This window comes from Pongo pygmaeus, chromosome 12 (genome assembly GCF_028885625.2).
Source record: "Pongo pygmaeus isolate AG05252 chromosome 12, NHGRI_mPonPyg2-v2.0_pri, whole genome shotgun sequence".
Classification (NCBI taxonomy): Eukaryota; Metazoa; Chordata; class Mammalia; order Primates; family Hominidae; genus Pongo; species Pongo pygmaeus.
In genome coordinates, this window is record NC_072385.2 from 62,071,684 (window position 1) to 62,097,419 (window position 25,736).

Genomic DNA, 25,736 nt, shown 5'->3' on the forward strand with positions numbered 1-25,736 from the left:
GAATGAATGAGATCTAGTATTCCCTAGCACAATAGAGTGACTACAGTCAACAATAATCTATTGTATATTTTAAAACAACTAAAAGAGTAGAATTGGAATGTTGCTAACACAAGAAATAATAAATGTCTGTGGTGATGGATACTCCAGTTACTCTGACTTGGTTGTTATACATTATGCCTGTGTCAGAACATCACATGCACCCCATTAATATATACAACTATTATCTACCCATAATAATTAAAAAAAAAATTTAAAGGAAATCTCTGGCCGGGCGTGGTGGCTCACGCCTGTAATCTCAGCACTTTGAGAGGCTGAGCCAGGAGGATCACCTGAGGTCAGGAGTTCAAGACCGCTCTGGCCAACATGGAGGAACTCTGTCTCTACTAAAAATACAAAAATTAGCCAGGCGTGGTGGTGGGCACCTGTAATCCCAGGTAGTAGGGAGGCTGAGGCAGGAGAATCACTTGAACCTGGGAGGCGGAGGTTGCAATGAGCAGAGATCTCACCACTGCACTCCAGCCTGGGCCACAGAGCAAGACTTCGTCTCAAAAAAAAAAAAAGGGAAATCTCCCCACAGAGCCTGTAAAAATGCTGGATAAGATAATGAAAATGAAACATGTGCTTCTGCTGCATGACTTGCAGTAACCAGACTGTCCTGCCTCTGCCCCTCTAAACTCTGTCAACGCCAGCATTGTCAGGGGAACTGAACTCTCCAGAAGAGACCAACACCATCCTGGGGCTTCCAGGAGCCTCCGAGAGGCACATGGGGCTCAGTGACTATGAGCATGTCCCAAAAACCTGCCCTCCAATCACAGCTCTGCCATCACTAGCCTTCAAGAAAGTTGCCCAATCTCTCAGAGACTCAGTTTCCCCATCTGTAATGGTGACAGTTACAATAGTCGTGCCTAACTGATGGGAAAAGGTCTTGTACATAAGACAGCACGAGGCCAGATACTCATCTGTGTGGCAGTTGTGTGATTTTGCTGCTATTCTCCTCAGCCTGGCATTGGAGATCCCCCTCTCAATTCTTCCCCACCACCCACTTCTCGCAGGGCCGCATGTGTCGTGAGACTGAGTCCCACCTGTAAGGCCTGAGCCTGGCTGCCTGCCACATCCACACACTGGAATAACCTCCCCTTCTGGCCTTTTCAAAGCCTACCCCTGCCTTCAGGTCAGTCTGAGTGACCCTCCTCCAGGAAGCCTTCAAGGACAGCCCATTGTCCAGGGCTGCTCCCTCCCTGATCTGCGGGTCCACCATTCATGCTTGTTAGCAGCTGCCTTGCCTTCCACAGTGTCTGTGTTGGAAGGTAGCTGAAATGATTCCAATCCCTGTCCCCCGTGCAGGTGGTGATGGCTGAGGTCAACAGCTGGAAGAGATGGGCCCAAGATGCCCTGGCCCACAGGCCAGGGCCCCACACCTTGCAGCCACACTTTTGGGAGCCCAGTGAAAGTGCCTCACCCTCCCCACACCATGCACCAACGGCCAGCACAGCCACAGAGAGAAGGTGGCAGTTGGGTTTTTTTTCTGAGTTTTTAACATTTCAAACTTTCCAGGTGTTTTGCAGCCAGAGACCCTGATTGCCCTTCCCTAGGTTCCTGAATTCTCCTCCTCCCCAACCCCTTCTGCCCCACCCCAGGGCAACACAGCCAGGCTTCCAGGCCTCAGACGCCGCTGACCCAGTTCCCAAACAAAGGCTCCCCTGTGAGCAGATCACAAAACAGCAAGCCCATCCCTGATGCTTTTGGGCCTAGACCTCCGTAAATGGCACTTGAAGCATGAACCCACTCCTGCTGGTATCTAACACAGCTGCCTCCTCTCATGCCCAGCAAGGACAACCGGACTCCCACTCTGATGCTTAAGGCTCATCACGAGCAGTTTCATGTGCTGTGTCTCCCAGTCCACCCACAGCCCCAGTCCAAGACCCACCCATCTGCAGTTTGGGTTGAACTTGTCCACCCCACCGCCTCTGTTTACAAGGCCCAGGGGCTCAATGGCAAGAGAAGGGATTCATCGCCTGCCTAGGGGGAGCCTGCTTTTGCCACCACAACTTTGCTCCTGCTATTCCCCCCACCAGGAAACCCACCACTAGGTACGTGAAAAACTCAGCAGAAACCCCGACACAGGGAAGCGCCCAGGCCGGGCTACCCATTTTTACTGTTCTGATTTCTAAACCACGAATCTTACCTCTAATCCTACCCCTTCCATGAGGCATTCCTGAAAAGCCCCCTGCTAGCTAGTTTCACTTTGCCTGCCTGCCTGCCTCCTGGAGGGGACCTCTGCCCTCACTGGCCTGGGCTGGGGCAGGAGAGAGAGCCCACCTCAGGGAGCCTCCGGGCCGGAGCAGCAGGCAGCGAGTCTTCCTGCTCCCTGGGGCACACACTGTCTGTGCAAATGCGTGGACACCTGATTCCAGCCCATCTTCCCTCCCCTGTAGCCTGGCAGCTCAGCTGTACCCATGGCTGAGTTCCTGAAGCCACAGCCAGATTCTCCCAGCATCTATCACTGGGCCAGTCCCATGGGAGGAGGTGGATAAATGCTAATTGAAACCCCAGCTCCCTGGGGCCTGGGATTCTGCAGTCTGTATCCTCCACAATCCTACCTGCACCTTCAAGCCATGGAGCACCCCCATCTGGCCACCTTACCTGTTCCTCCCCATCGTCTCATGGTCTTTGACCACCACATGAAGCTCAGAGCCCTGGTCCAGGGGGATGCCCTTGAGGTCCCATTCAAAGCCCTGGAAGAAAAAGAGAAAAGGCATCTTAACCTATGGCCCTCTAGGAGAAGAGACTGTGTCTGGTTCACCTTCATGCCCCCAGGGCACTGAGTAGGCATTCGTGAATGATTCTAGTGGATAGGCAGATGGATCAATGGATGGATGGAAGCATGGATGGATGGATGGATGGATGGATGGATGGATGGATGGATGGATGAAGATCACAGCTCCCGAAATTCAGAGGTGACAGTATGAGCTGAAGACAGCAGAAGAGAGGAGAGAGAGCTCTCACAGGCCCCTCTCCCAACTCAATTTCAACCCATCCCCAGGAAGCCAAGCCAGGAGTGTGGCTGGGAAAAAGCCAGGTGACCCTGAAGCATCCTCAAGGACCAAGATTATTGGGCTCATCCAGAAGCCAGGCCCTGGTAGGCAGCACGAGTTAGTGCCATGTTGGCTAGGCCCCCATGACCCTCCTCAGAGCAAAGGCTCCCCTGTGCATCCGACCCCATCCATGCAAGGCAGCAGGGCTTCCAAAGGACCACCAGGGAGCCATGTATGCAGGGAGCTGGTTGAGGGGACAGGGGCTAGCAGGAGCCAGAGGAGGACCTGCCTCATCAGGGAGGGCTGTGTGGAGAAGGTGAGCTTTGAGCAAGGAAAACGAACAGCCTGTGTGAGAGAAACAGGCAGGCAAGAGAGTCCCTGAGCACCCTTTACCTGGCTGGCTAGAGCTGGGGGGAAACAGAAACAAAAAATATCTAGCTCCTCTCCATTTACCTAGTAGGCCAGGCCACCAACCCTCCTCCCAGGTTCCTAAAGCCAGAAGGATTTCATTGGCAGGCTGGACCACCAGCCCCTCCCCACCTCAAGGACACTGCTGAGAAGGCACCTCCTCCACGAGCCCCCTAGCTTGTCCCTGCAGACACAACTGCAGCAGAGAGAGAGAAAAGGAAAGAGAAAAACTCACATACCTCATTCCATACAGGGTTCACACTGTTCTTGATGACTTTGGTTCTCTTCTTCACCCCTACAAGAGACACAAAAGGGAGAGTGGAGAGACACATCCCGCCCTTCCACTGAGTTAGGCTCAGCTTCTGAGACCTGTGCTTCAGCTTGGTCGCCAAGGGAAATCTTACAAAACCAACAGATTCCCCAAGAACCCACCAGTCTGCGATGAATCCCCAGTGCCAATCATACAACTTCCCCCTCTCAGCTCTGGGACATCAGAAACATGCTTTCAAAAGAAAGTACCCAGGCCGACTCTCCTTAATGAGTTTGTTATTGTTATTTCTGACTTTTTAAATACATGTTTTTAATTATAAATTTTCTGATTCTAGTATTTTTTTTTAGAGACAGCATCTTACTCTGTTGCCCAGGCTGGAGTGCGATGGTGAGATCATAGCTCATTGAAGCCTCAAACTCCTGGGATCAAGCTATCCTCTCACCTCAGCCTCTTGAGTAGCTGGGACCACAGGCACACACCACTAGATCCAGCTGGTGTGTGTGTGTGTGTGTAGACGAAGGGCCTCACTATATTGCCCAGGCGAGTCTCGGACTCCTGGCCTCAAGCGATCCTCCCACCTTGGCCTCCCAAAGTGCTGGGATTACAAGTGTGAGCCACCACATCCAGCCTTCTAATTCTAAAAATGAACAATCTTCCTAGAAAGTATTTCATTTCTCTTTTGAACAACATCCATCTCCAGAAATTATATGATTCCATCTATAAGAAATGTCCAGAATAGGCAAATCCACAGAGACAGAAAGCAGATTAGTTGTTTCCAGGGGCTAAGAGAAGGGAAAGGGAAGATGGAAATGCGGACATGATTGATTAATGGGTATGGGGTTTCTTTTTGAGGTGATAAAAATGTTCTGGAATTAGATCATGATGATGGTTGCACAACATTGCAACCTAAAACCATATAAATTATATACGTTGAAATGGTTAAAATGGTGAATTTTATGATATGTTAATTTTACTTCCATTAAAACAAAATCCACTTCACACTCCAAGGCCTTGAAGGGGTCCGTCTGAGGCAAGCTGTCCCAAGGAAGCTCTATGTGGCTGGGAGGGCTGGCTGAGGGAATGCAGAATGGCTTTGAGGTGGACAAGAAGAACTAACACTTTGATGGCTGAGAGCTGACTCACTGTGCCCCAGACGATGCACGGCAGAAGCCCTTCCTCTGGAACAATGGGCATGAAGGGGTGAGTGCCTGTCCCCAGTGAGGTGGGCAGGTGAGGCTTGAAGGAAAGGTGGCGAAGGAGACGCACAAGGAGACCCTCCTCCTAAGGTAGGTTGTACAGCAGTGGGCAGGGAGGTCATTTCCATGGAAGAGCCATAGGCTGAGAGGAACAGGCAGGTGCTGCAGCCCCTGGTCCTTTACTGGGCTGGCAAGTGCATTTCTCTCTCTGGATGATCCACAAAACAAGGAGTTTGGACAGAGCTTCGGCCCTCTCTGCTTGACGGCCCACCATGTGGACTGACAGGACAGAGTGAGGGAACTTAGTGGGGGAACCCCTCACTAAGCCCAGTAGGTCTGGAGACACATCTTCCATGAAGACACTGATCCACAGAAAAAGAGTGTTGAAGGTCCCAAAGAAGAAGAGAAGGCATTTAATGAAGCTTTGTTCTGCAGTGCCCTGGGGAGCACAGGAAGGGCTAACCATGTCTGACTTTTCCAGTAAGCATCAGGAAAAGAAACGATGGGGCGCTCAACAGACAATTCAAAGGGTTCAGCCCGACACAGAACTTTTATTTGGGTCGGCTCTTAAAGATCACCTCATTCCACCCAACCTGTGCAAGACTCAGTGGAAAGCCTTTGGTCTCCAGCTGGATGGCTCAGCTTTCAGAGAGTCCTGCCTGGACCACGAAAGCCCCTCGAGCCTCTGGCCACATCTCCCAGGAGCCCCAGTAGGCTTTACAGCCAAGCACATCAGTGTCCATCCAGCCTGGAGAGGTGCAGCCTCCTGTGGGGTCGGCTCCGCCCTGCCAGGTTCAGAGCCTGGAGAAGAGGAGGAGGGAAGCAGAGAGGGATCAAGGAGGCAGGCAAGGGGTGAGGGAGGATTTGAAGAAGAGGAGAGAGAAAAAAAGAGAGAGAGAGAGCACATGAGAGGGAGCAAAAGACCATCTGAGGGAGGGAGGCAGAGAGGGGCTCGGGGAGATTCTAAGGGAATTATCTTGTAGATACTTGCTCGTTGTAGTGAGTCCCGCAGAGATTCCGATAAACCTCCCTCCAGGGAGAGGGTGAGCTCCCAAACTCCCTCTCCCGCTGTGAATCACTGATCATGGAAAAAATCATGAAATTTGAAATCACAGGCCACTATAAAACACTTATTTCCTATGATTCTTTGGGGCAGCAGTTCAAACTTTTTGGTCACAGGATGTCACTCTTAAAAATTATTGAGGATGCCGGGGCCGGGTGCGGTGGCTCTCACCTGTAATCCCAGCACTTTGGGAGGCCGAGGTGGGTGGATCACGAGGTCAGGAGATCGAGACCATCCTGGCTAACACAGTGAAACCCCATCTCTACTGAAAATACAAAAAATTAGCCGGGCGTGGTGGCAGGCACCTGTAGTCCCAACTGCTCGGGAGGCTGAGGCAGGAGAATGGCGTGAACTCGGGAGGCGGAGCTTGCAGTGAGCCGAGATGGCACCACTGCACTCCAGCCTTGGCGACAGAGTGAGACTCTGCTTCAAAAAAAAAAAAAAAAAATTATTGAGGATGCCAAAGAGCTTTTATTTAGGTGGCCTGCATCTATGAATTTTTACATTAGAAATTATAACTGAAGCATTTAAAAATAATTATTTAGTAATTTTAAAATCACAATAATAAGCCCAATAAATGTTAACATAAGTGACACATCTGTAGCAAAAAAAAAAAAAAAAACTAACTTCCCAAAAAAGGGAAAGTGACACTTTTAGATTTTTGCAAATCTCTTTAATGTTTGGCTGGATTCTCATATCTATTAATACCTCAGCATTCAAACTGCTGAGACTCCTCATTTTGATTGATGTCTATGAAGAAAATCCAGCCAGATATGTAGTTGTAAAGGGAGGCCTATTTTAATAAACTTTCAGATAACTGTGAATATCCTTCTTTGATACTACATCAAAACTCAACAAGTAGTAGTTCTTAACTTCTTAACAGTAAGTTGCAATGTGAAATCTGAAACCAGATCAATGAACATTTTGTACTCTGCTACATTAAAATTCATTGTTCTATCTTGCACTTTGAATGAATCTTTCACCCACGTATGATTCTGTAACAGCTGCACTGGTCATTTGGAAAATTTTTGTTCAATCAGTTATGTAGATCTTCCCAGATGTTGACACATTTCACAATGCCCTACCAAAAAATTACACTCATTCATTAATGTCACCATCAGCCTTCTGTAAGCAGGTAGGGAGATTGAGCAATCTGCCTGCTTTACAGCTTTCTGTCTTACAGCCTGTTTTTTTCAAGCTCTGTGTAGTAGGCGGTCATCTAGTGGGCTAAAACCAGCTCCTGACAGACCCCGACAACTTACAGATGAACCCCAGTGAACTTTCCTCATGACCATGCTAAAGCCTGCACCCCAGGAGACCTGTAGCTTCATTACCACAACATGCAACCTGTGTGCTGGCACCATGACTCACTGCATCTGTGCCACTGGGAACCCTCCTCTAAATGCGATGATGCACCCTCTCCCCTCTCCATTGCCCCATAAAACCCTCCTGTCACTTTCCCTCAGGGAGACACTGCTTTGTCCCAGTGCTGTTGCTTGTGACAAGTAATAAAATTCCTATTGATCAAAACCTGCATTCTCATGGAATGTCGTTTGTTATTCACCATGTGAACAAATCCCAGAGTTTTGGGAGAGTAACACTTTCAGTACTGGGCAGCTGGAAGTTACTTCTCAAAGTTTTCTAAAACTCCAATTTCTGCTTGAAAAGCTCAAATTTTTTGATTGGCAGCAAGTGGTATTTCAAGCCGTTTTCCTTGAAATGGCAGGCTCACTCTTTCATTTTTAAGAAAATATCTGCCCAATGCCCAGGTCAAATAACTATAGTTTGTCAGTCATTCTTCAAAGTAAAAACAGTATTCCATGAAAAAAAAAAAAAAGCAGCTAGTTCGGTTTGTCACTCAAGCAGAGACTCCAGTGCTTTTCCTGGAGACAATCATCATTTTGTGATGTGCAGCAGAGGTGCTCTATACATACTTCCCATTTCATCACACAGAACATTCTCAACACGTATACAGGAGGATTCAAACTAATCCTTCTACTGCTTCATCAAGGACTCTCTTAAACGAAACTGCCTTTTTATTTTTAATTGTAAGTGCATGCAATCTAAAAAACACAACAAGAAGCACAATTTAGTGCCAAGGCCTTTTTTTTTTTTTTTCCTTGAGATGGAGTCTCGCTCCAGTCACCCAGGCTGGACCAGTGCAGTGGTGTGATCACGGCTCACTGCAACCCCCACCCCCCAGGTTCAAGCGATTCTCATGCCTCAGCCTCCTGAGTAGCTGCGACTACAAGTGCCCACCACCTAGCTTGGCTAATTTTTGTATTTTTAGTAGAGATGGGGTTTCACCATGTTGGCCAGGCTGGTCTCAAATTCCTGACCTTGGGTGGTCTGCCCACCTCGGCCTTCCAAAGTGCTGGGATTACAGGTGTGAGCCACCATGCCCAGCCTGCCAAGGCCTTGATTAGTTTTAAGGTGCCAGTAGCGTTAACTGCCATTGCTGTTGTAACATCAGTACAAATGTCCAAAGAGCGAAAAAGGCAGATAGCCTCTTAGTGTTGTGGTGAAGGAGTTTTGACCTTCTGACCTGCTCAAAGAGTCTTGAGGATCCCCCCAGGTTCCATGTACAACACTTTAAGAACTTCTTAGGGGCCAGTGAGGTCCTCACACTTGTAATCCCAGCAGTTTGGGAGGCTGAGGCGGGAGGATCGCCTGAGGCCAGGAGTTCAAGACTAACCTGGGCAATATAGTGGGGCCCCATCTCTAGAAAAAATTTAAAAAATTAGCCAGGTGTAGTGGTGCATGTGCCTGCGGTCCCAGCTACTCGAGATGCTGAGGTGAGAGGGTTGCTTGAGCCCAGGAGTTTGAGGCTGCAGTGAGCTGTGGTCGTACCACTGCACTCCAGCCTGGGCAACAGAGCAAGACCCTGTCTCTAAAAAATAAAATAATCTCTTAGGAAATTCATTTAACATTTCTGCCTCAATTTCATCATCATAATATCTACCTTACAAGGGGCTGTGGTGAAAATTACTGAGATAGAACGTTGAGGTGCCTGGCACATAGTATGCTGATTACATGTGAGTTTCTTTCCCCTGCTCTCCCGTCTGTGCCCATTCTGATGGATCTAGTGAACTCCTACTGACTCTTCAATACCCAGCACGGTTGTCTCTCCTCTGGTCCCTGACTCTCCCAAAAGAGGTAGCTGGTCTCTTTGGTGCTCCCTAACCAAGCTGTGACCACATGTGCAGGACAGCAGTGTAGCAGCGTGCTTCTAGCTCTGAACCCCCAACTGGGCTGGGAGTTTCTGGCGGCAAACACCATGCCTTACTCACATTACTAAAAGTAACCCTAGTCTATAGCGAGGTGGACAGTAATCGGGTGCTGAATGAATGGGTCCTTTTCTTTCCATGTTGACTACAAGTTGACTTCCTCACAAGAGGATAGAAGCGCTGTTTCCAGGGAACGCCCCAAGACTTCATTCATGGTGTGGCTGTTTGTCAGCGGAGGGAGGATGAAAAGAGGCGCCATTTGGGGGAAGGGTCCTGGCTGAGCCACTTAGAATTCTCTGTGGCCCATATTGGTGTGGCTCCAGCAGGAGTCAGACACACCACTTTGGAGTCACTCAACTAACAGCCACTACTGCGTGACCTTAGGGAGGACTCATAACCTCTAGGCCTTGCTCCTCAGCAATCAATGGATCATAATAAAAGCATCTGCTGCACAGGGTTCTGAGGGGTCCTGAGATGCAAGCTACGTGTCCACTTCCCCTCCCCTGTCACAGATCAGCTTCCTGTGACCTACAGGAGTAACATGGAAAATTCCATCTGCAGCCTCTCTTGAGTTGCACACTTGAAAACTCATTTCCTGGTGCTCCAGGCTTCCTTAACTGAGCGATATCTGTGTGCCAAGCCCTGTGCTAAATATCTTTTAATCATTTTCCACTTCCTACCTTCCCTGTAGATGAGGAGAACAAAAGCTCTCAATGAGATTTCACTAAGTCCTGGTTAGAAGGGCCAACTCTGGGACCCTCTGGGTAACATGAAGGAAGGGGTCACTCATGGGTGCTGCAGCCCCAAAGAGAAGAAAGAAACGAAACATTCACTAAGCACAATCACGTGATTTACAGGCACCAAGAAAAGGGAAGGCACATTGATAATTAGGAAACTGTTAAGAAAATAGTTCCTCATCATGGATTTTGACCTGCCCTGTTCCTGATCATTAATTTAGGCCTTGAGAGACGTGGCTTTATGCATGTAATTTAACAGAAGTTTAAGACACAGGAGAGCTCACAGCTTATGCTGGGTGAGGAAAGGGGGTCATGCCCTCTTCCCAAACTGTTCTGAGGAATTGGGGACCAGCAGCAGGGGTAAGATTCATGACGAAACCCTGAGGGTTCCCCCAGACTGAGTGACTCAGCCAGTTACAAAAAGACAAATAGTGTGTGATTCCATTTATATGAGGTACCTAGGGTAGTCAAAATCGGCCCGGCATGGTTGCTCACGCCTGTAATCCCAGCACTTTGGGAGGTGGATGCAGGTGGATCACCTGAGGTCAGGAGTTTGAGACCAGCCTGACCAACAGGGAGAAACCCTGTCTCTACTAAAAATACAAAATTAGCCGGGCGTGGTGGCGCATGCCTGTAATCCCAGCTACTCGGGAGGCTGAGGGAAGAGAATCACTCGAACCCGGGAGGCAGAAGTTGTGGTGAACCAAGATCGCACCATTGCACTCCAGCCTGGGCAACAAGAGCAAAGCTCTATCTCAAAAACAAAACAAAAAAAATCATACAGAAAGTAGAACTGCGATTACCAGGGGCGGTGAGGGAGGGGAATAGGGAGTTAGTGTTCAACGGGTATAGAGTTTTGGTTGGGGAGGATGACAAGTTCTGGAGATGGTGATAACTGTGCAGTGATTAATGCCACAGAACTGTATACTTAAAAATGGCTAAGATGGTGCATTTCATGTTATGTGCATTTTACCACAATTTTTTTTTAAGTCCAGGTGGGAAATGGTATGGACACAGACGGTGGGCCTGAGGCCTACCGGCCAGTATCAGCTTGGGGAATGGGAAGGAGGAGGAGCAGAAGAGGTCTCCCAGGCTCGGATGTCCCTCCTAGAGAGGGGACAGAGAGAAGGAGAGGAGTTGCGGTGTCTCAGACTCCCAGTGAGAGAGACAGAGAGACAGCTGCATCTGCCTAGGAGTCAGGCAACAGGAGTTACTCTCAGAAGCTGCAGGGGGCTTCGGATCCTGCAGCAGCCTGGATGCAGACTCTTGCTTATCCCCTAAATATTTATTGAGGGCTTACTTTGTGCAGGGCGTTTCTTGACGGCCCCATTAGAATACTCACAAGACCAAGAAAGTGACAGAAATTCAAAGAATCAGCAGAAAAGGCAGCAGCAAGTGAAAGAAGAAAAGATGGCCCTAGCTTGGGCTGAAGGAAGGCCTGTATTACCTCTTGGTACAGACACCCCCAAACAAAAAGCAGAGGTAGATGGTCGTTCTGACACCTGCCCTGCCATGGTGTTCTCAGGCCTGGACATCCCAGGAACTGGGCAGCTGTCTCCCCTATCATCAGCAGAGCACTGCTCCTCTCCCCCTCAACCACCCTCCACCCCACCTTTCTAAATCCCAGCTGGAACCACGGAAGTGGCCAAAAAGGGAGGGAGCCAGGGTGAAATGCACTTCAAGAAGAGTAGTCTTTAAACTCAGAAGGCCTGGGGAAGATATTTACATATAATTTTTACTTGCCAATTAAAGAAAAATAAACATAACAGGGGAAGATACTAGAAACATCTATGACAAAAATGGTAACATTCTCAATATATAAAGAGCACTTGCAACTAATGAAGAAAAAGATAAACATGCCCCACCATGGGCAAATGAAAAAGTAATTCAGTAAGAATAAATACGAATAGGTGATAACAATGAAGTATCACAAATACTATTTGAACCTTAAGAAAGTGTCGGCCAGGCACGGTGGCTCACGCCTGTAATCCCAGCACTTTGGGAGGCCAAGGCGGGTGGATCACGAGGTCAGGAGATCAAGACCATCCTGGCTAACACGGTGAAATCCCGTCGCTACTAAAAATACAAAAAATTAGCCAGGCGTCGTGGCAGGCACCTGTAGTCCCAGCTACTCGGGAGGCTGAGGCAGGAGAATGGCGTGAACCCGGGAGGCAGAGCTTGCAGTGAGCGAGATTGCGCCACTGCAGTCCAGCCTGGGCGACAAAATGAGACTCTGTCAAAAAAAAAAAAAGAAAGAAAAAAAGAAAGTGTCGAAGATTTACAGGACAATGCTGTGTGTTAGCAGGATTATTAGAAAAATAAGCCCTCATACTTGGCTGACAGGAGAATAAAGTTGATACAGACTTTAAGAACAATTTGGGAAATGCAGCAACGCATTAAATCTGTCTATAACCTCTGACATAGCAATTCATCTTCTGGTATTTACCCAAAGGAAAGAATTAAATATGTGGCCAAAGATTTAGTCACCAGAATATGCCTCACAGTGACTGTATAATTTAAGCACTGGATATAAATATAAACACTTATATAACCTAAATATTCATCAGTAGGGGGTTGAGTAAATTAATGATGGTGCATCCGTATAATAAAATATTATGCAGATATTTTTAAAGGTGTTACAGAAGAATACTTACTGACATTAAAAAATGCCGCTGGTTTTTTTTTTTTTTCAATTAATTAATTTATGTTTTTGAGACTGAGTCTCATTCTGTCATCCAGGCTGGAGAGCAGTGGTGAGGTCTCGGCTCACTGCAGCCTCCACCTCCTGGGTTCAAGTGATTCTTGTTCCTCTGCCCCCCAGGTAGCTGGGATTACAGGCACGCACCACCATGCCTGGCTAATTTTTGTATTTTTTAGTAGAGACAGGGTTTCACCCTGTTGGCTGGCCTCGAACTCCTGGCCTCAAGCAATCCGCCCACCTCAGCCTCCCAAAGTGCTGGGATTACAGGCGTAAGCCACCACACCCAGCCCCCTGGTTTATTTTTCAGCAAATGTGCAAACATTCGGGAAAAGAAAAATCTATGATGGGATTATTTCTGGTGGAGAAATGGGGCTAGCCAGGTGCTATTTCTTGACCTGTTTGACCTGGGTGATATTACATAGGTATTCTCTTCACACATATATTTATTCTCAACTGTGGCATGATTACTATGTGGGCTGAATCACTCTGTGGTTGGTGTGAGGGACCTCCCCTTGCACTGTGGAATGTCTAGCAGCATCCTCAGCCTCTACCCTGTAGATACACACCCTGTGCCCCCAACCCCTGTGGCAACAACCCAAAATGTCTCCAGACATTGGCAAATGTTCTCTGAGGAAAAAACTGCCCCCAGTTGAGAACTACTGTATTAAATCATATATTTATATCTTCTGCACTTTGCTTGCATGTTAAATTTTATAACTAAAATTTTTAAGAAAAAAAATCTTGGAGGAAACATGTCAAATTGTTAACAAGTTAATTCAAAGTGGCAGGATTTGGGGCTATTTTTTACTTTTGCCTGATGCCTTTCTGTAGTTTGTCATTTTTAACAGCAAGTACATATTATGTTTATAAAAAGAAAAAGGCTAGGCGGGGTGGCTGACGCCTGTAATCCAAGCACTTTGGGAGGCCAAGGTGGGTGGATTGCCTGATGTCAGGAGTTCGAGACCAGCCTGGGCAACATGGTGAAACCCCATCTCTACTAAAAATAAAAATAAAAATAAATTAGCTGGGCATGGTTGCAGGTGCCTGTAATCCCAGCTACTCGGGAGGCTGAGGCAGGAGAATCACTTGAATCTGGGAGGCGGCGGTTGCAATGAGCCGAGATCGTGCCATTGCACTCCAGCCTGGGTAATAACAGTGAAAGTCCATTTCAAAAAAAAAAAGAAGAGAGGAAGGAAAGAAGGAAGGAAGGAAGGAAAGGAAAGAAGGAAGGAAGAGAAAGCTCTTTTTTTTTTTTTTTTTCAGATGGAGTCTCACTCTGTCACCCAGGCTGGAGTGCAGTGGCTCGATCTCGGCTCACTGCAACCTCCGTCTCCTGGGTTCACGCCATTCTCCTGCCTCAGCCTCCCAAGTAGCTGGGACTACAGGTGCCCATCACCATGCCCGGCTAATTTTTTTTGTATTTTTAGTAGAGACAGGGTTTCACCGTGTTAGCCAGGATGGTCTCGATCTCCTGACCTCGTGATCCACCTGCCTTGGCCTCCCAAAGTGCTGGGATTACAGGCATGAACCACCATGCCTGGCCGCTGTTTTCAATATTTTAAGTCATTTGTAATGTGTAAACAGCTAGGTTCAGAGAGTCCGGGGCCTTCAGCCCACTTTCCCTACATAGGTGAGTTAAGAGTGTTCCCTGAGGACAGGAATCCACCTCCAACTAGTACTATAAGATCCCCCGACTCCTGCCCAAAATCTAGAGATCCCCAGGAGATCAAGAAGAGAAGAGGTGGGAGGGGGAGGCTGGAGGAGGAGATGCCCTGACAGGATGAGAGAGAGGGAAGTGTCAGTAATGACTTCTGGGTTCCTGGCTGGTGACACAGGGCAGAAATTCACCAAGTGGGGACACAGCAGATCTGGCCTTCAAGGAAATAAGATGTTTCAGCTTTAAAGCAGTAGGGATCTGGTTTTGTTCTTGTATGCATCCAAGCACCTAGAACAGCACCAGGCACATAGTAGGTACTCAGCAAATATCTGTTCAATGAACTAAATGCATGAATAGAGGGATATAAATAATCACATTACGGAATGGAAAATGGGTAGGGCAGAAAAGAAGTACAGACGATTAAATGCTATAGGAAATTAAGCTGCTCGTTCACACAGACAATCAGTCAAAAATATCTACTATGGCCCAGTTACTCATCGTATTTTTAGTTAATGAATTAATTAATATAAAAACAAAAGAATGAGAAGTATTCATTAGTAGCCTCTACTATTAATAGAGGTCCTTAGACACGGAAGCCAAAAAATTGCCCCCAGAGTCCAGCCTCCCAGAGCTCATAGTCTATTTTGGGAGGCAGGTCCTGAAATTACATCCGAGACAGGGAACAACTGCAAGGAAAGTGGGGCCAGCCCAGCCCCATACATTTCAGGCTGCCCGTAGGAGGCAAACACACAGTGCAGGCTGGCTTCTCTGCAAGCAGGCCACTGTCCCATCTGTGCCATGAGGAGTTGGGCTCAGTGGTTCTCAACCCTGATTGCACATCCAAAACACCTGGAAATTTGTCAGAAACAACACCTATGCCTGGTGCCCCACCGGAAGGGATTTGGCTTCAGAAAAGGCAGGCAGGGAGGTTGGCAGTGGTCTTTGGTAAAGTTCCCACACACAGTGTTGACCTGCAGCCAGAGTTGAGTCCCCCCAGCCTACATGCTCTGTAAGTTCTGAATCTGGTTCTAACGGTTTCTCTCCTTAGGCATCAACTTAGCCCCAAACTCCATGGTTAATGCTCCCGCAATGGGGAGCACATTAATTTCACCTGTCACCACATCTCAGACCCATTTTTCCCAAGATGCAGTTCCAAAATAACCTGCTTCGGGTATTTGTTAAGTGCTGATTCTTAGGTCACCTTCCAGACCTGCTGCATCAGAACCTCTACAGATGAGGACTCTGGAATCTGTTTATCAAACACATTCTACAACTGATTCTCAGAAACAACCAAGTGAGCGGACCATGTCCCAGACTAAGTGAAGCTCCCAGGCACACCTGGAGGATGGCTAGAGGCTGGGCCAGAAAGCGCACAAACACTAGAGAGCACCTACTTGTGCTCAGCACTGGGACAAACCAATGAACAAATAGGACAGGTCACTGCTCTCAAGGCACCCTGATGCCCTAAGCATGGAGCTGAGCACAGGCCAGTGGGGGTGAGGGTGCTAGCATCCCTAGCAAGGTGCTGCTGCTTGTCATCCAGAGAGGAGAGACTCTTGACAGCCAGGGGGATCCTGGGTGTCCTCCTGGAGAAGGTGGCATTGCCCTGGGCTTTGAAATACAAATAGACTTGAAACGGTTGGAGATGTTACATTCTGTTATATTGTATTTCTGTTTTCCGAGGAGATCATCAGTGCAAATAAGTAGTAAAGCATTACAAAGAAGGAATACAGAGATCTGGGGGGAGATAGCAGCTGCACGTGTTCGGGTTACTTGGGCCAGGGCAATAGTAAAGAGGGGCCTCAAGGGATTTGGTCATCTTCCCGACTCAAGGGCAATGCCCACTCCAAGCGCTGGTAGCTCCCTGCCATGACCACTGACCTGAACACATTTAACTTCCCTGGGTTTCAGTTTCCTTATTTGCAGAATGGAGACATCGGTAGCCACCACAGGACTGTTACAGGACAAGGGAAAGAGCTGTGAGCAGACCCAAATGAGTGTCAGAGCATCCAGAGCCCTACGCTAATGTGTGCCCTGCCCAGTGTCCTTAGGGAATTTCTTTTCCAGCCAATGGTGATGCCGCAGTTTCTGCATAGCAAAGCCTTAGGCAGCATCTGATGGACACTGGAGAATGAAGGACTTTGTCTTGAAGTTGCTTTTGCATAGTGAACTCCCAGGCATGTCACCAATCAATGAAAATAGCGAAATTTTCTTAAACGTTTCAAATCACACTTTTCAAAAGAGGAATACATATAACTTGTCCCACAGCAAAGAATAAAAGCTACACATAAATCTCCCTTTGCCAAATCGTGTCTTTCATCTGTCATTATTTTGGGGGTGCTTGGAGATATGATTCAGATCATGGGTCAGACTTAAAAGAGCTCCCTTGGTGCCTCCACTGAAGGAGGCTCATGAAAACACCAGCTACTCTTCCCTCTTCATTTGACTATCTTTTCTGATACATAGATTTTTATTATTATTATTATTGATTCCACAAAGCTACAGGGTATGGCTCCTGGCTAAATGGAAACCCTCTCTCTTCTCCTTATTTATGTTTTTCTGCAGAACTGGGGTCCTGACTCACAGCTATTGTTCCTTCTGTTAATTTTGACAGATCCTTCCTCTTCCCTTTCCCCTCCTGAGACACCGGCTCCCGTGGGAATCTGCCTTGGAGGGGTTGGGGGAGGGGATTCAGGAAGCCTGGTGAGAAGCGGAGTGTGTGTGTGATTTCTCTGCTGCCCCACACAGAAATACCTGTATCTATTCTAAGCACTACATGTAGGGACTTAGCTTCTTGCATTTAGAGAAAATATCCTTGACATTCCTCAAAATTCCTTGTGTCCAGGCCATTTCCATCCTATTCTGTTCCTTTTCCTACTGATTAAGACGGGGCAAATTCAATATAGCCAATGTTGGATAAAGATGGGTGAATGAATGGGTGAATGAATGAAAAAAGACACAACTTTCAAAGCACATCATCTACACGCCCCGTTTTTCAGTGGCCCTGATTCCTCTCTACCTTCTGCACCCATCTTCCAACTTACCCTTATCCCCACTATCCAGTAAAAGCTCGGACTTTATTTCCTCTGGGTGTCAGTCTTAGAAAAGTGATAACCGCTGACCTACGGCACTTTCGCTTTTCCAATTTTTCAAAGCCCTGTGGCATTTATTGTGCTCTGCTTATTCCTCATCGCCCCCCTGCAGAAGTCGGGGCTGGGATTTCTGTCCCTGCTGACAAAGGGAGAAACTGTGGCCTGGACTAGGGTTAGCTCCCGAGCAGGGGCTTCAGACCCGCCAGTGAGCGCCGAGAGTCGGGTAGCACCCGAGTATGGGCGCGGCAGCCACGGGGCTCTCACCTCGGAAAGTCAGGCTTGCGACAGGGTCGCTGCGCCGGTCCTTCTTCGCACTGGAGAGGTTGCTGGCCCTCACCAGCAGGCAGCACAGCATGGCTGGGCAGCCCCGGCGGCACACAGGCGCGCAGTCAGGGCGGGAGCAGGAGCACCAGGCCCGAGCTCCCAGGCAGCCGCGCCCAGAGAGCTGTCGCCTTCGCTGCTCCTCCGCGGAGAAGTGACCAATGCCTGGGAGAGGCTGCAGGGAGGACACCGGACACCCGCTGGGCGGACCCTCCCCCTCCGGCCCCTACCCAGATCCGCCCTGCCCGCGGCGGGCGGGGATGGACAGGGGTCAGACAGGCGCCTGCGGGGGTGCTGGTCCCTAGCTCCGCGGGTCCCAGCTCCCGGCCAGGAACCAGGCGCCGCTGACGCGGGCGCGCAGCTCGGCCTCCGAGAGCGCACAAGGCGCCGCGGGGCCTGCTCCGCGGGGGCCTCCGGTGACCAAGGCTCCACACCAGCCAGGGAGCCCGGGCCCCGTGCGCACCGGTGCCGACTTGGCAGCCGCCCTGTGCGCTCGACGAAAGGGTGAGAAGGAGGCAGGAGTGCAGGCGGAAGGAGTGGGCGATCAGCGGCGGGGACGAGAGTGTGTCTTCGGGGAAACCAAGTCTGAGGGAGCGCTGAAGGGGGAGTGTGCGGAGCGTGCCGTGCACCCCGAGCCCCCCGCCTCCCTGCCTCTCGCCTCTCTCCACCTGCCCCGTGATCTGCGCCCGGGAGCCGGTCCTCTCCCGTCCGCAGGCTGCCTAGGTGGCCGTTCTGGTTTGTTGGGACCCCCGGGCAGGGAGAGACTCCGAGGTTCTAGTCCCCGCCAATCCACCTCGGAGCCTTCTCCGCGGCGATGTCGAGTCACTCATCTCTGCAGGCAGAGATCTGTATTCAAATCATACTGCGTTCCCTGGAGAACTAGGGTCCAGCTGCGGCTCATTCTGTCCCCTACAAGTCTCCCATCCCCAACAATCTCTACACTCCCTAGTCTCCACAGTGGGAAAGCTGTTCAAGGTGTAAGCCGTGAACGGTGACAGTCCTTTCGCTTATTATGTCTGGTTCCTTTCCAGCGTATGAACTTCTTGACACAGGGGCCCTGGCTTCGCACTTCTATCCCCCAGCACTCCAGCACCTAGCCCCCGTCAGGGCACTGTCCGTCTTCCCACCGCCCAAGTCCTCACTAACCAACCTGCTCACTCAGCCTAAATGCACTGCTGCGCAAAATCTCAACTCCCTTTCCCCTCTCTTATTTTGAGGGATACAGCATTCTCACAGGGCTAAGCCATAACCCTGGTGAATCCAACTCCTCCTCCTCCACACCTGCCCCCAACCACTGACGTGTTGGAGAGTAACACAGCCGGCGTGAGTGGTGCCTTTTGTAGTCATGACCCTTAACTCAAGCGAGCCCTCACTGCTGGGGGCAATCATACTATATGTCTTGTCTCCACTATATGTCTTGTCTTCCTGTCTCCCGGATGCCCCTAGAACACCCCATCGCACCCCACTCTCAGTTTGCTTCCTCTTTATGGAGCAGAGAACTTCTTCAGGTCCCCAGGCTCCTTCTAACGCCCGCCCTCGGCATCTGTGCTCAAATCCTGTGAGTTCTCTCGTGTTCTTACAAATGAATCACCAGTACTCCCCACTGGGAACAACCGGACACTCGGGCATAGACCACATCCCCTCTCGCCCATTCAGTGGTGAGCCTGCAGTGAATCTCTCGCTCTCTTGCCTTACCAAGTTCCCCTGTTTACCGGATCATCCCATCGGCACACAAGCATGATGTTATTGCTCTCAAGAAAGCACACCCTTGATCCCACATCCCCTTCAGCTACTGGTCATTTCTCTCTTTTCACAACAATGTCCTTTGAAGGAGCTCTCCATACTTTCTGTCTCCAATCTCCCTCCTCCATTCTCTCTTGAACCCACCCAGTGACACCTTCAACCCCACCAGGTCACCAAAACTGCAAATCCGCCTCCCACTCTCCTTCAAAATATGTCCAAAATCCCACCATATCTCACCATCCCCATTGTAACTGCCCCCAGTGGAAGCCTGTCATCCCTTGCCTGAGTCATTTAATCGACTCCATGGACTTCCAACGCATCTCCTGCTCTGCCCTTGCCCCCATGGTCTATCCTCAATCCAATTCTCATGACCTGGTTCTACTCAAAGTCTTCCGTTGGCTCCCATCTCACTCAGTGCAAAATTCAAAGGCCTTATGTGACCTTGGAAGCCCTGGCCGACCTCGCTGACCTCCTCTCCAGCCACTCTCCCCTTACGTGACCTTGAAAGTCCTGGCTGACCTTGCTGACCTCCCCAGGACCCATGCTAGCCTTCCAGCTGTTCCCCAGACAGGCCAGACCAGCGCCTCCCCAGGGTGTCTACCAGCTGTTCCCTCCGGCTGGCATGTCTTCCCTTCCTTCAGATATCCACTCCAATGAGACCAACTCAGCCACACAACTGAAAACCACAACTTTCCCTCTTTCATCTCCCTTTCAGGCTTCTTCTCTAGCACCAATCACTGTATATAGCACATGTGTCTTACTTGTTTTCTGTCTTCCCCATCAGAATGTCTGCTCCAAGGAGGCAGGGGTTTTTGTCTGTTTTGTCCACTGCTGTTTCTTCAGCGCCTGAAACAGCACCTGGTGCAAAGCATGGTCTCCATAAATTCTTTCTAAATGATGGACTGAAAGAATAAACATTCACCCATCACCTCTGACTTGCTGGGAATAAGTCACATCCCTGCCCTCAGGGAGCTTCCAGTCAAGGGGTAGAGACCACAGAGGGTGGCAACCACAACTACAGGCACTGTGGGAAGTGCTCCCAAGAAGTGGAAGGTCGGTAAAGGACAGAGCTGGGATGAGCATGGGGGTGGGGAAAAGGAAAGAGAGGAGAGTCTGAGCCTGTTCTCATCACAGCACCTTCTCTAGCTGCTTGGACCCTCGCTGCTTCCTCCCAACTCTACCCTTCTCTTCTCCACTCAAGATGAGGCAGACATTTGATTCCCTCAACATCCATCCACATCCCCTTCCCTCCTAGCAGAACCTGACTGCTCAGTTACGCAGCCCGAGCTCCAGGATGAATCCCACTCTATCTGAGCATATTTCTTGGCAACGGCTATTGGTCTAGCAAGAGGTATGTGTCCTAAGTTGTTCCCCTGGAAAGACAGATTTATATGCCATGAATAGAGAAGCCCAACTCCCTCTCCTGCTTCGTATGCATAAGGAAGCTTGCAGATCCAATTGCTGACCAGTTGAGGACATAGCAGACATCACAGACAGCAGATCAGAGAGAAAAATGGAGCCTGCTTGGGTACAGAATGATACTATGGAGTTGCTGGCAGCAGCAGCCCATCTGGAGTGGCCACTGCTAAGACGTGGGCTGCAGCGGAGAGGCTGGCCAGTGCTGTGCACTCTGCAGAGCCGGTGGGGGCTGGGAACAGGTGGGAGCCCCACCCCCTACCAAGTTGGTGGGGTGGGAGCCCCGAGCTCCCAGGCACAGCTGCAGTCACTTGGCTGCGGCCCCAGACCCAGGCATCCCTGCACTCTCTGGGGCCCAGGAAGCTTGCAGGCTCAGAAGTGCCTTCTCCCCGTCTCTGGCCTCTCCCCACTCCAGTCACCCACTCCAGGGTGGAGAAACGTTGTGTCCAAGCCCACATGCTGTTGCAACCCAGCCAGGTGTGTGCACACTTGTGGTGGCACAGACATGCCAACCCCCTGCTGCCTCAACCCCCTCTAGACTTTGAGTGCTGACAAGCTCAGGAGGGAAGCTGAGGGGTAGCTCCACCTGGAACTGCAAGCACCCCTCTGCACGAACAGCCTAGGTGCCCTAGACAACATGTTGATGGCAGCAGGAGGCAGTCAGGCTCCTGGGCAGAAAAGGGTGGGTCCCCAGTGAAACCCCACCTACAAGCCAGGGATGGCCTGAAGCCTGGGAGCTGGGCTGCCAGTTCCAGGTGGAGTCCTCAGCCCAGAGTGAGAACTTATGGTGCTTTTTCCCCTGGCCCACTCCTGGTCACCCATGGACCAAACAGCACACATTTCCTCCCTTCTGAGCCCATAAAATCCCAGGACTCAGCTAGACTCAGACAGATGTTGGGACTACCAGGTACAGGAAGGAACTACTCACTCCAGGTCAGGTCTCCTCCACTTGTCGGGAAAACCTGCCTGCGGTGACGAGCTACCCCCTGTGGGTCTCCTCTCTGCTGAGAGCTAGACACTCATCAGGAAGACCTGCCTGCAGAAAGGAACTACCCCACTTTGGGTCTCCTGAGAGCTGTTCTGTCACTCAGTGAAGCTCTCTCCACCTTGCTCACCATCTGCTTGTCTGTGTACCTATTCTTCCTGGACATAGGACAAGGACCCAGGACCCATCAAACAGCAGGACTGAAAGAGCTGTAACACAAACAAGGCTGAAACAGCCCGCCCCCCACCCCAACCCTGCTCGCCATGTTGCAGGCGACGAGAACAAGAGATAAAGCTTCAGCCCTTCGGGGAGCCCAGACTAGGGGTCACATGGCTGTGACACCCTCTTTGGGGCTCTGCAGTTCCTGGTGCCTCCAAGCTTCTGGGCACCACCCCGTTCCCCGGTAGCCACAGTGGAAGCCCCTTGCAGTATGCCTGGTCCAGCTGCAGCCTCACACTGAGCCAGCGCCTGTACCAGCACCTGGAGCTGCCTGCCCCACCACAGCTGGCATGCCTGGCTGTGCGCAGTGGCCGGACCCTGCACTCACTCACACACCCCTTGCTGTTCAGTGCCTGGCTCGCCCTTGGCAGGCGTGGGATCCGGGCTGGTACTGTGAGCTGAGTACTGCCTGTCAGGCTGAGTGGGCGGAACGAGCCTAGTAGGCCCAAGCAAAACTCAGGTAAAGGTGCTACCAGCCACAAAGGTTTCCAGCTGGAAAAAGCAACACCCTAAGGATCCTATGACAGAGTTATATAGTCTATATGCCCAGAGCTCACTGGGTCTCTGGACACCAGTTAAGTGAGCTGATCCCCTTAAGACTATTTATCATTTAATAAATTGATTTTCCCAAGGCTTAAACATGGGGTGTCCAGGAGGCAAACAAACCTTGCCTCTCTGCTCGTTTAAGTCTATTTGAGCCAGGATTTCAGTTGCTTGCAGCCTAAATCATCCTTACTGACCCCTGTGACTTTGGTACCATCTAACTGCCCACAGCATCCAAGTGACTCCACCAAGTCTTACCACCACCCTCTCCTGCCCAGGCCACTGCAGGTGCCTCCTAGCTGGTCAGTTGCCTCATCACATCATCACTCTGGCTATGTCTGGCCCATTATCCACACTGCAGCCAGGTGATCTTAAATATGATCAGGTCAATCTCCTGCTAAAAGCCTCTTGGGAGGTTTATCCAAAGGCCTCCTGTGCTCTTGGGATGAAGCCCAGATTCATTTCCTTGGGCCAAAGGGCAAGGCCATTCCACCTCTCGCTCTCCGAGCTCTAGCTCCAGTGCCTCGTCAGTTTCTAGAATATGCCAAGCTCCCTCTCAGCTCTGAGGTCGGCTGTCCTCTCTGCCTCCAGCTGCCTTCTTCTCTTTCTTTGCAGAACCACCTATTCATACTTCAGGCCTCAGCTTAAAGATCACCTCTCCAGGAAAGCAGTCCCTGATATCCCGGGGTCTAGAAGGGTCCCTCTGGCAAATGACTGCACAGCAGCGCTTTTCTTTTTTAGCACACATCACAATGGTCAGGAATAACTATTAGTGTAATCACCCGTTTCGTGTCTAGCTAGACTGTGGAGTTGGTCAACGAGGGGAGAGACCAAGGCTGTCTTAGTGACCCAGGTATTCCCAGCGTGTAGTACAGGACTGGCCTGGCAGTGGTATAGTGGACACTGCGCGTGGCTCCCAGGTGTGGGTTCTGCCCCCTGGTGAGTTCAGCCGGTGGTTGTCAAAGGGGATAGTACTGCCCCCTAGAGGGATTTTTGGATATTACAAAGCTTTTTCTTTTTCTTTTCCTTTTTCTTTTTTTTTCTGTCTATCACAACGATTCCTGGCTTTGTTTTTGCCCCTGTAAAACCCCACCCTACCCCAGCTTCAATCCTTCAGAGTCACCACAGGAAATGGAAATTTGTAGGGGGCATAACTAATATTCCCATAGGAACATTCCAAGGGACTTCTGCCTTCCCTTGGCTTGTGTCCAAGGAAAAGGGTCTCCCCACATCTGTTCTGCAAATCAGAAAAGCAACTGCTGGTGATCTGACCCCTGGACACTTCCTGAGGCCTCCTTTTCACCCCAGCCTCCAACTTCCTAGTCTGGCTGATGTTCACTGCCCTGGACTTCTCCCTAATCAGATAACTGACTGTTCCCTTGCAGACTTCATACTGAGGCCTAGTAACTCAATAGGGCTTCCTCCCGAGGGGACATTATCAGGAATTAAGTTCCAATGGAGAATGTGGCTGAGACCTGACCTCCACCCCCCAGTATATGTTCTCCCCTTCATCCACAGAAATTTTCCATAGCACTTTACTTGGGTACATGTAAATAGAATATTTACATGTACCCAAATAAAAACATTTCCCAGCCTCCTTCATAGCTGAATGTAGCCAGAAGACTAACTGATGACCAACAGAATATGAGCAGAAGGGCTGTATATAACGGCCTGGATGTGTCCTTAAAGGGAAGGTGCACGCCTCCCCGGCCCCCTTTCCCCTCTGGCTGGAATATAGACAGGGGTGTGCGCCATCATGGACCACGTTGTCAAAGACAACTTCTGGGGATAATAGAGCAACAAAACAGGAGGAGCTGGGGTCCTGGACAGCCTGTAGGTCAGAGTCTTACCAGTCAGGACTGTCTACATTCAACTATTATGTGAGTGGAGAGACCATCATGTTTATACCAATGTTAGTTAGGGCTTGTTTACAAATAGCTAGATCTGCATCCCACCTGAGGCTTCAGGTGAGGGCTGCTCCTCGGGACCCCAGGTTACTCCAGCCCCACTGTAAAGGTAACGGGGCCAGCTTAGGAGGCATAGCCTGGAAGGAAGGGCTTGAGGGGCCTGTTTGGAAACTGAGTTTCATGCTTATTGCAGTGTTTCAGGGCTGACAGAGGTAAGGGGGAAGGGGACTAAAGCTCTCCCACTCACTCCATCCTGTAGTCACTGATGACAGGTGCTGCCTGATGAGCCCAAGGGAGAGGACACTGGTGCTCTGCTCTCCAGAGAGCCCAGGCCCAAGGTCTCCAGGATTGAATGAAATATTATGTCTCAGAAGCAGTCACTGGTGTTCTCTGGGACACATCCAGCCCACAGACATGTTGTCTTTAATCAGTACAATGTTTTATAACAAAATTGTACCTTAAACATTAGAAGATTTTTCCATGTAAATCTGGATTTATAGCTTCTCTTGAAAAAAATCAGAGAATGTGGCACCTGGGCCTAGATTTTCCACCTAACACTGACCGTCTGGCACCTGTAGACCAGGTGTCCCCCCTCAGCTCACTCCCAGTATGCACATATAATTTCCCCTCCGGCTTGATCTTAGTCCACCTGCCACGTTTCTGGAAGTGCATGAGTTTGTGACCCCTATCACTTATTTGTGGCCCTACTTTCCTGACCATCGAGGAAGGCATGCTTCTAATCCTCTCTTGCTGCTGGAGTTGGGCCAGTTCTCCTCTGGCCACATTCTCCTAATGTTAGCTGGTCCTTTGTGTTTCCCAAGACCTAAACATGGGGTGCCCAGGAGGCAAACAAAACTTGCCTCTCTGCTCAATGACACTGACCTTGAGAGGAACATTCTACATGAGTTGACAGGACTCCTTCAGGGCATATTTGCCAATGTCCAAAGGCTTCCAGAAGTATAGATGAGGCCTTCTTCCCTCTCCCTTCACATTCATTTAAGAATATGTGTCCGGCAGATATCCCAATCCACCAGGTGGAATTGACAGGGGACCTGTGTGTCCAGCAAGAGGGTAGAACCCACATGCAGTCCTGGTTCTGACTACAGCCATGATTAGGGCCTGTCAGGGGAGAAATCGTCCATAGTGGAAACAATCAGACAGTCCTGGGCTTCTGTCCCAGGCCACCCTTTCCTAGTGGTGTGACCTGAGGCATGT

General features: G+C 49.9%; 1 protein-coding gene across 16 annotated transcripts in view; it reads right to left on the minus strand.

The window, feature by feature from the left end:
• DYSF (dysferlin) overlaps positions 1-25,736 on the minus strand; it is a 232,878-nt gene that overhangs the window by 201,407 nt on the left and 5,735 nt on the right. For 8 of the 16 annotated variants that reach the window (XM_054475263.1, XM_054475258.1, XM_054475261.1 and 5 more), the window contains exons 2-3: positions 3,683-3,738; positions 2,644-2,735 (exon numbers count right to left, since the gene is read on the minus strand). In XM_054475263.1, coding sequence (XP_054331238.1) covers positions 2,644-2,735; positions 3,683-3,738 — 148 coding nt within the window. Of the gene's footprint in view, positions 1-2,643; positions 2,736-3,682; positions 3,739-17,651; positions 17,865-25,736 lie in introns of those variants that run through there. The other 8 variants (XM_054475262.1, XM_054475257.1, XM_054475259.1 and 5 more) reach the window with 2 other exon arrangements.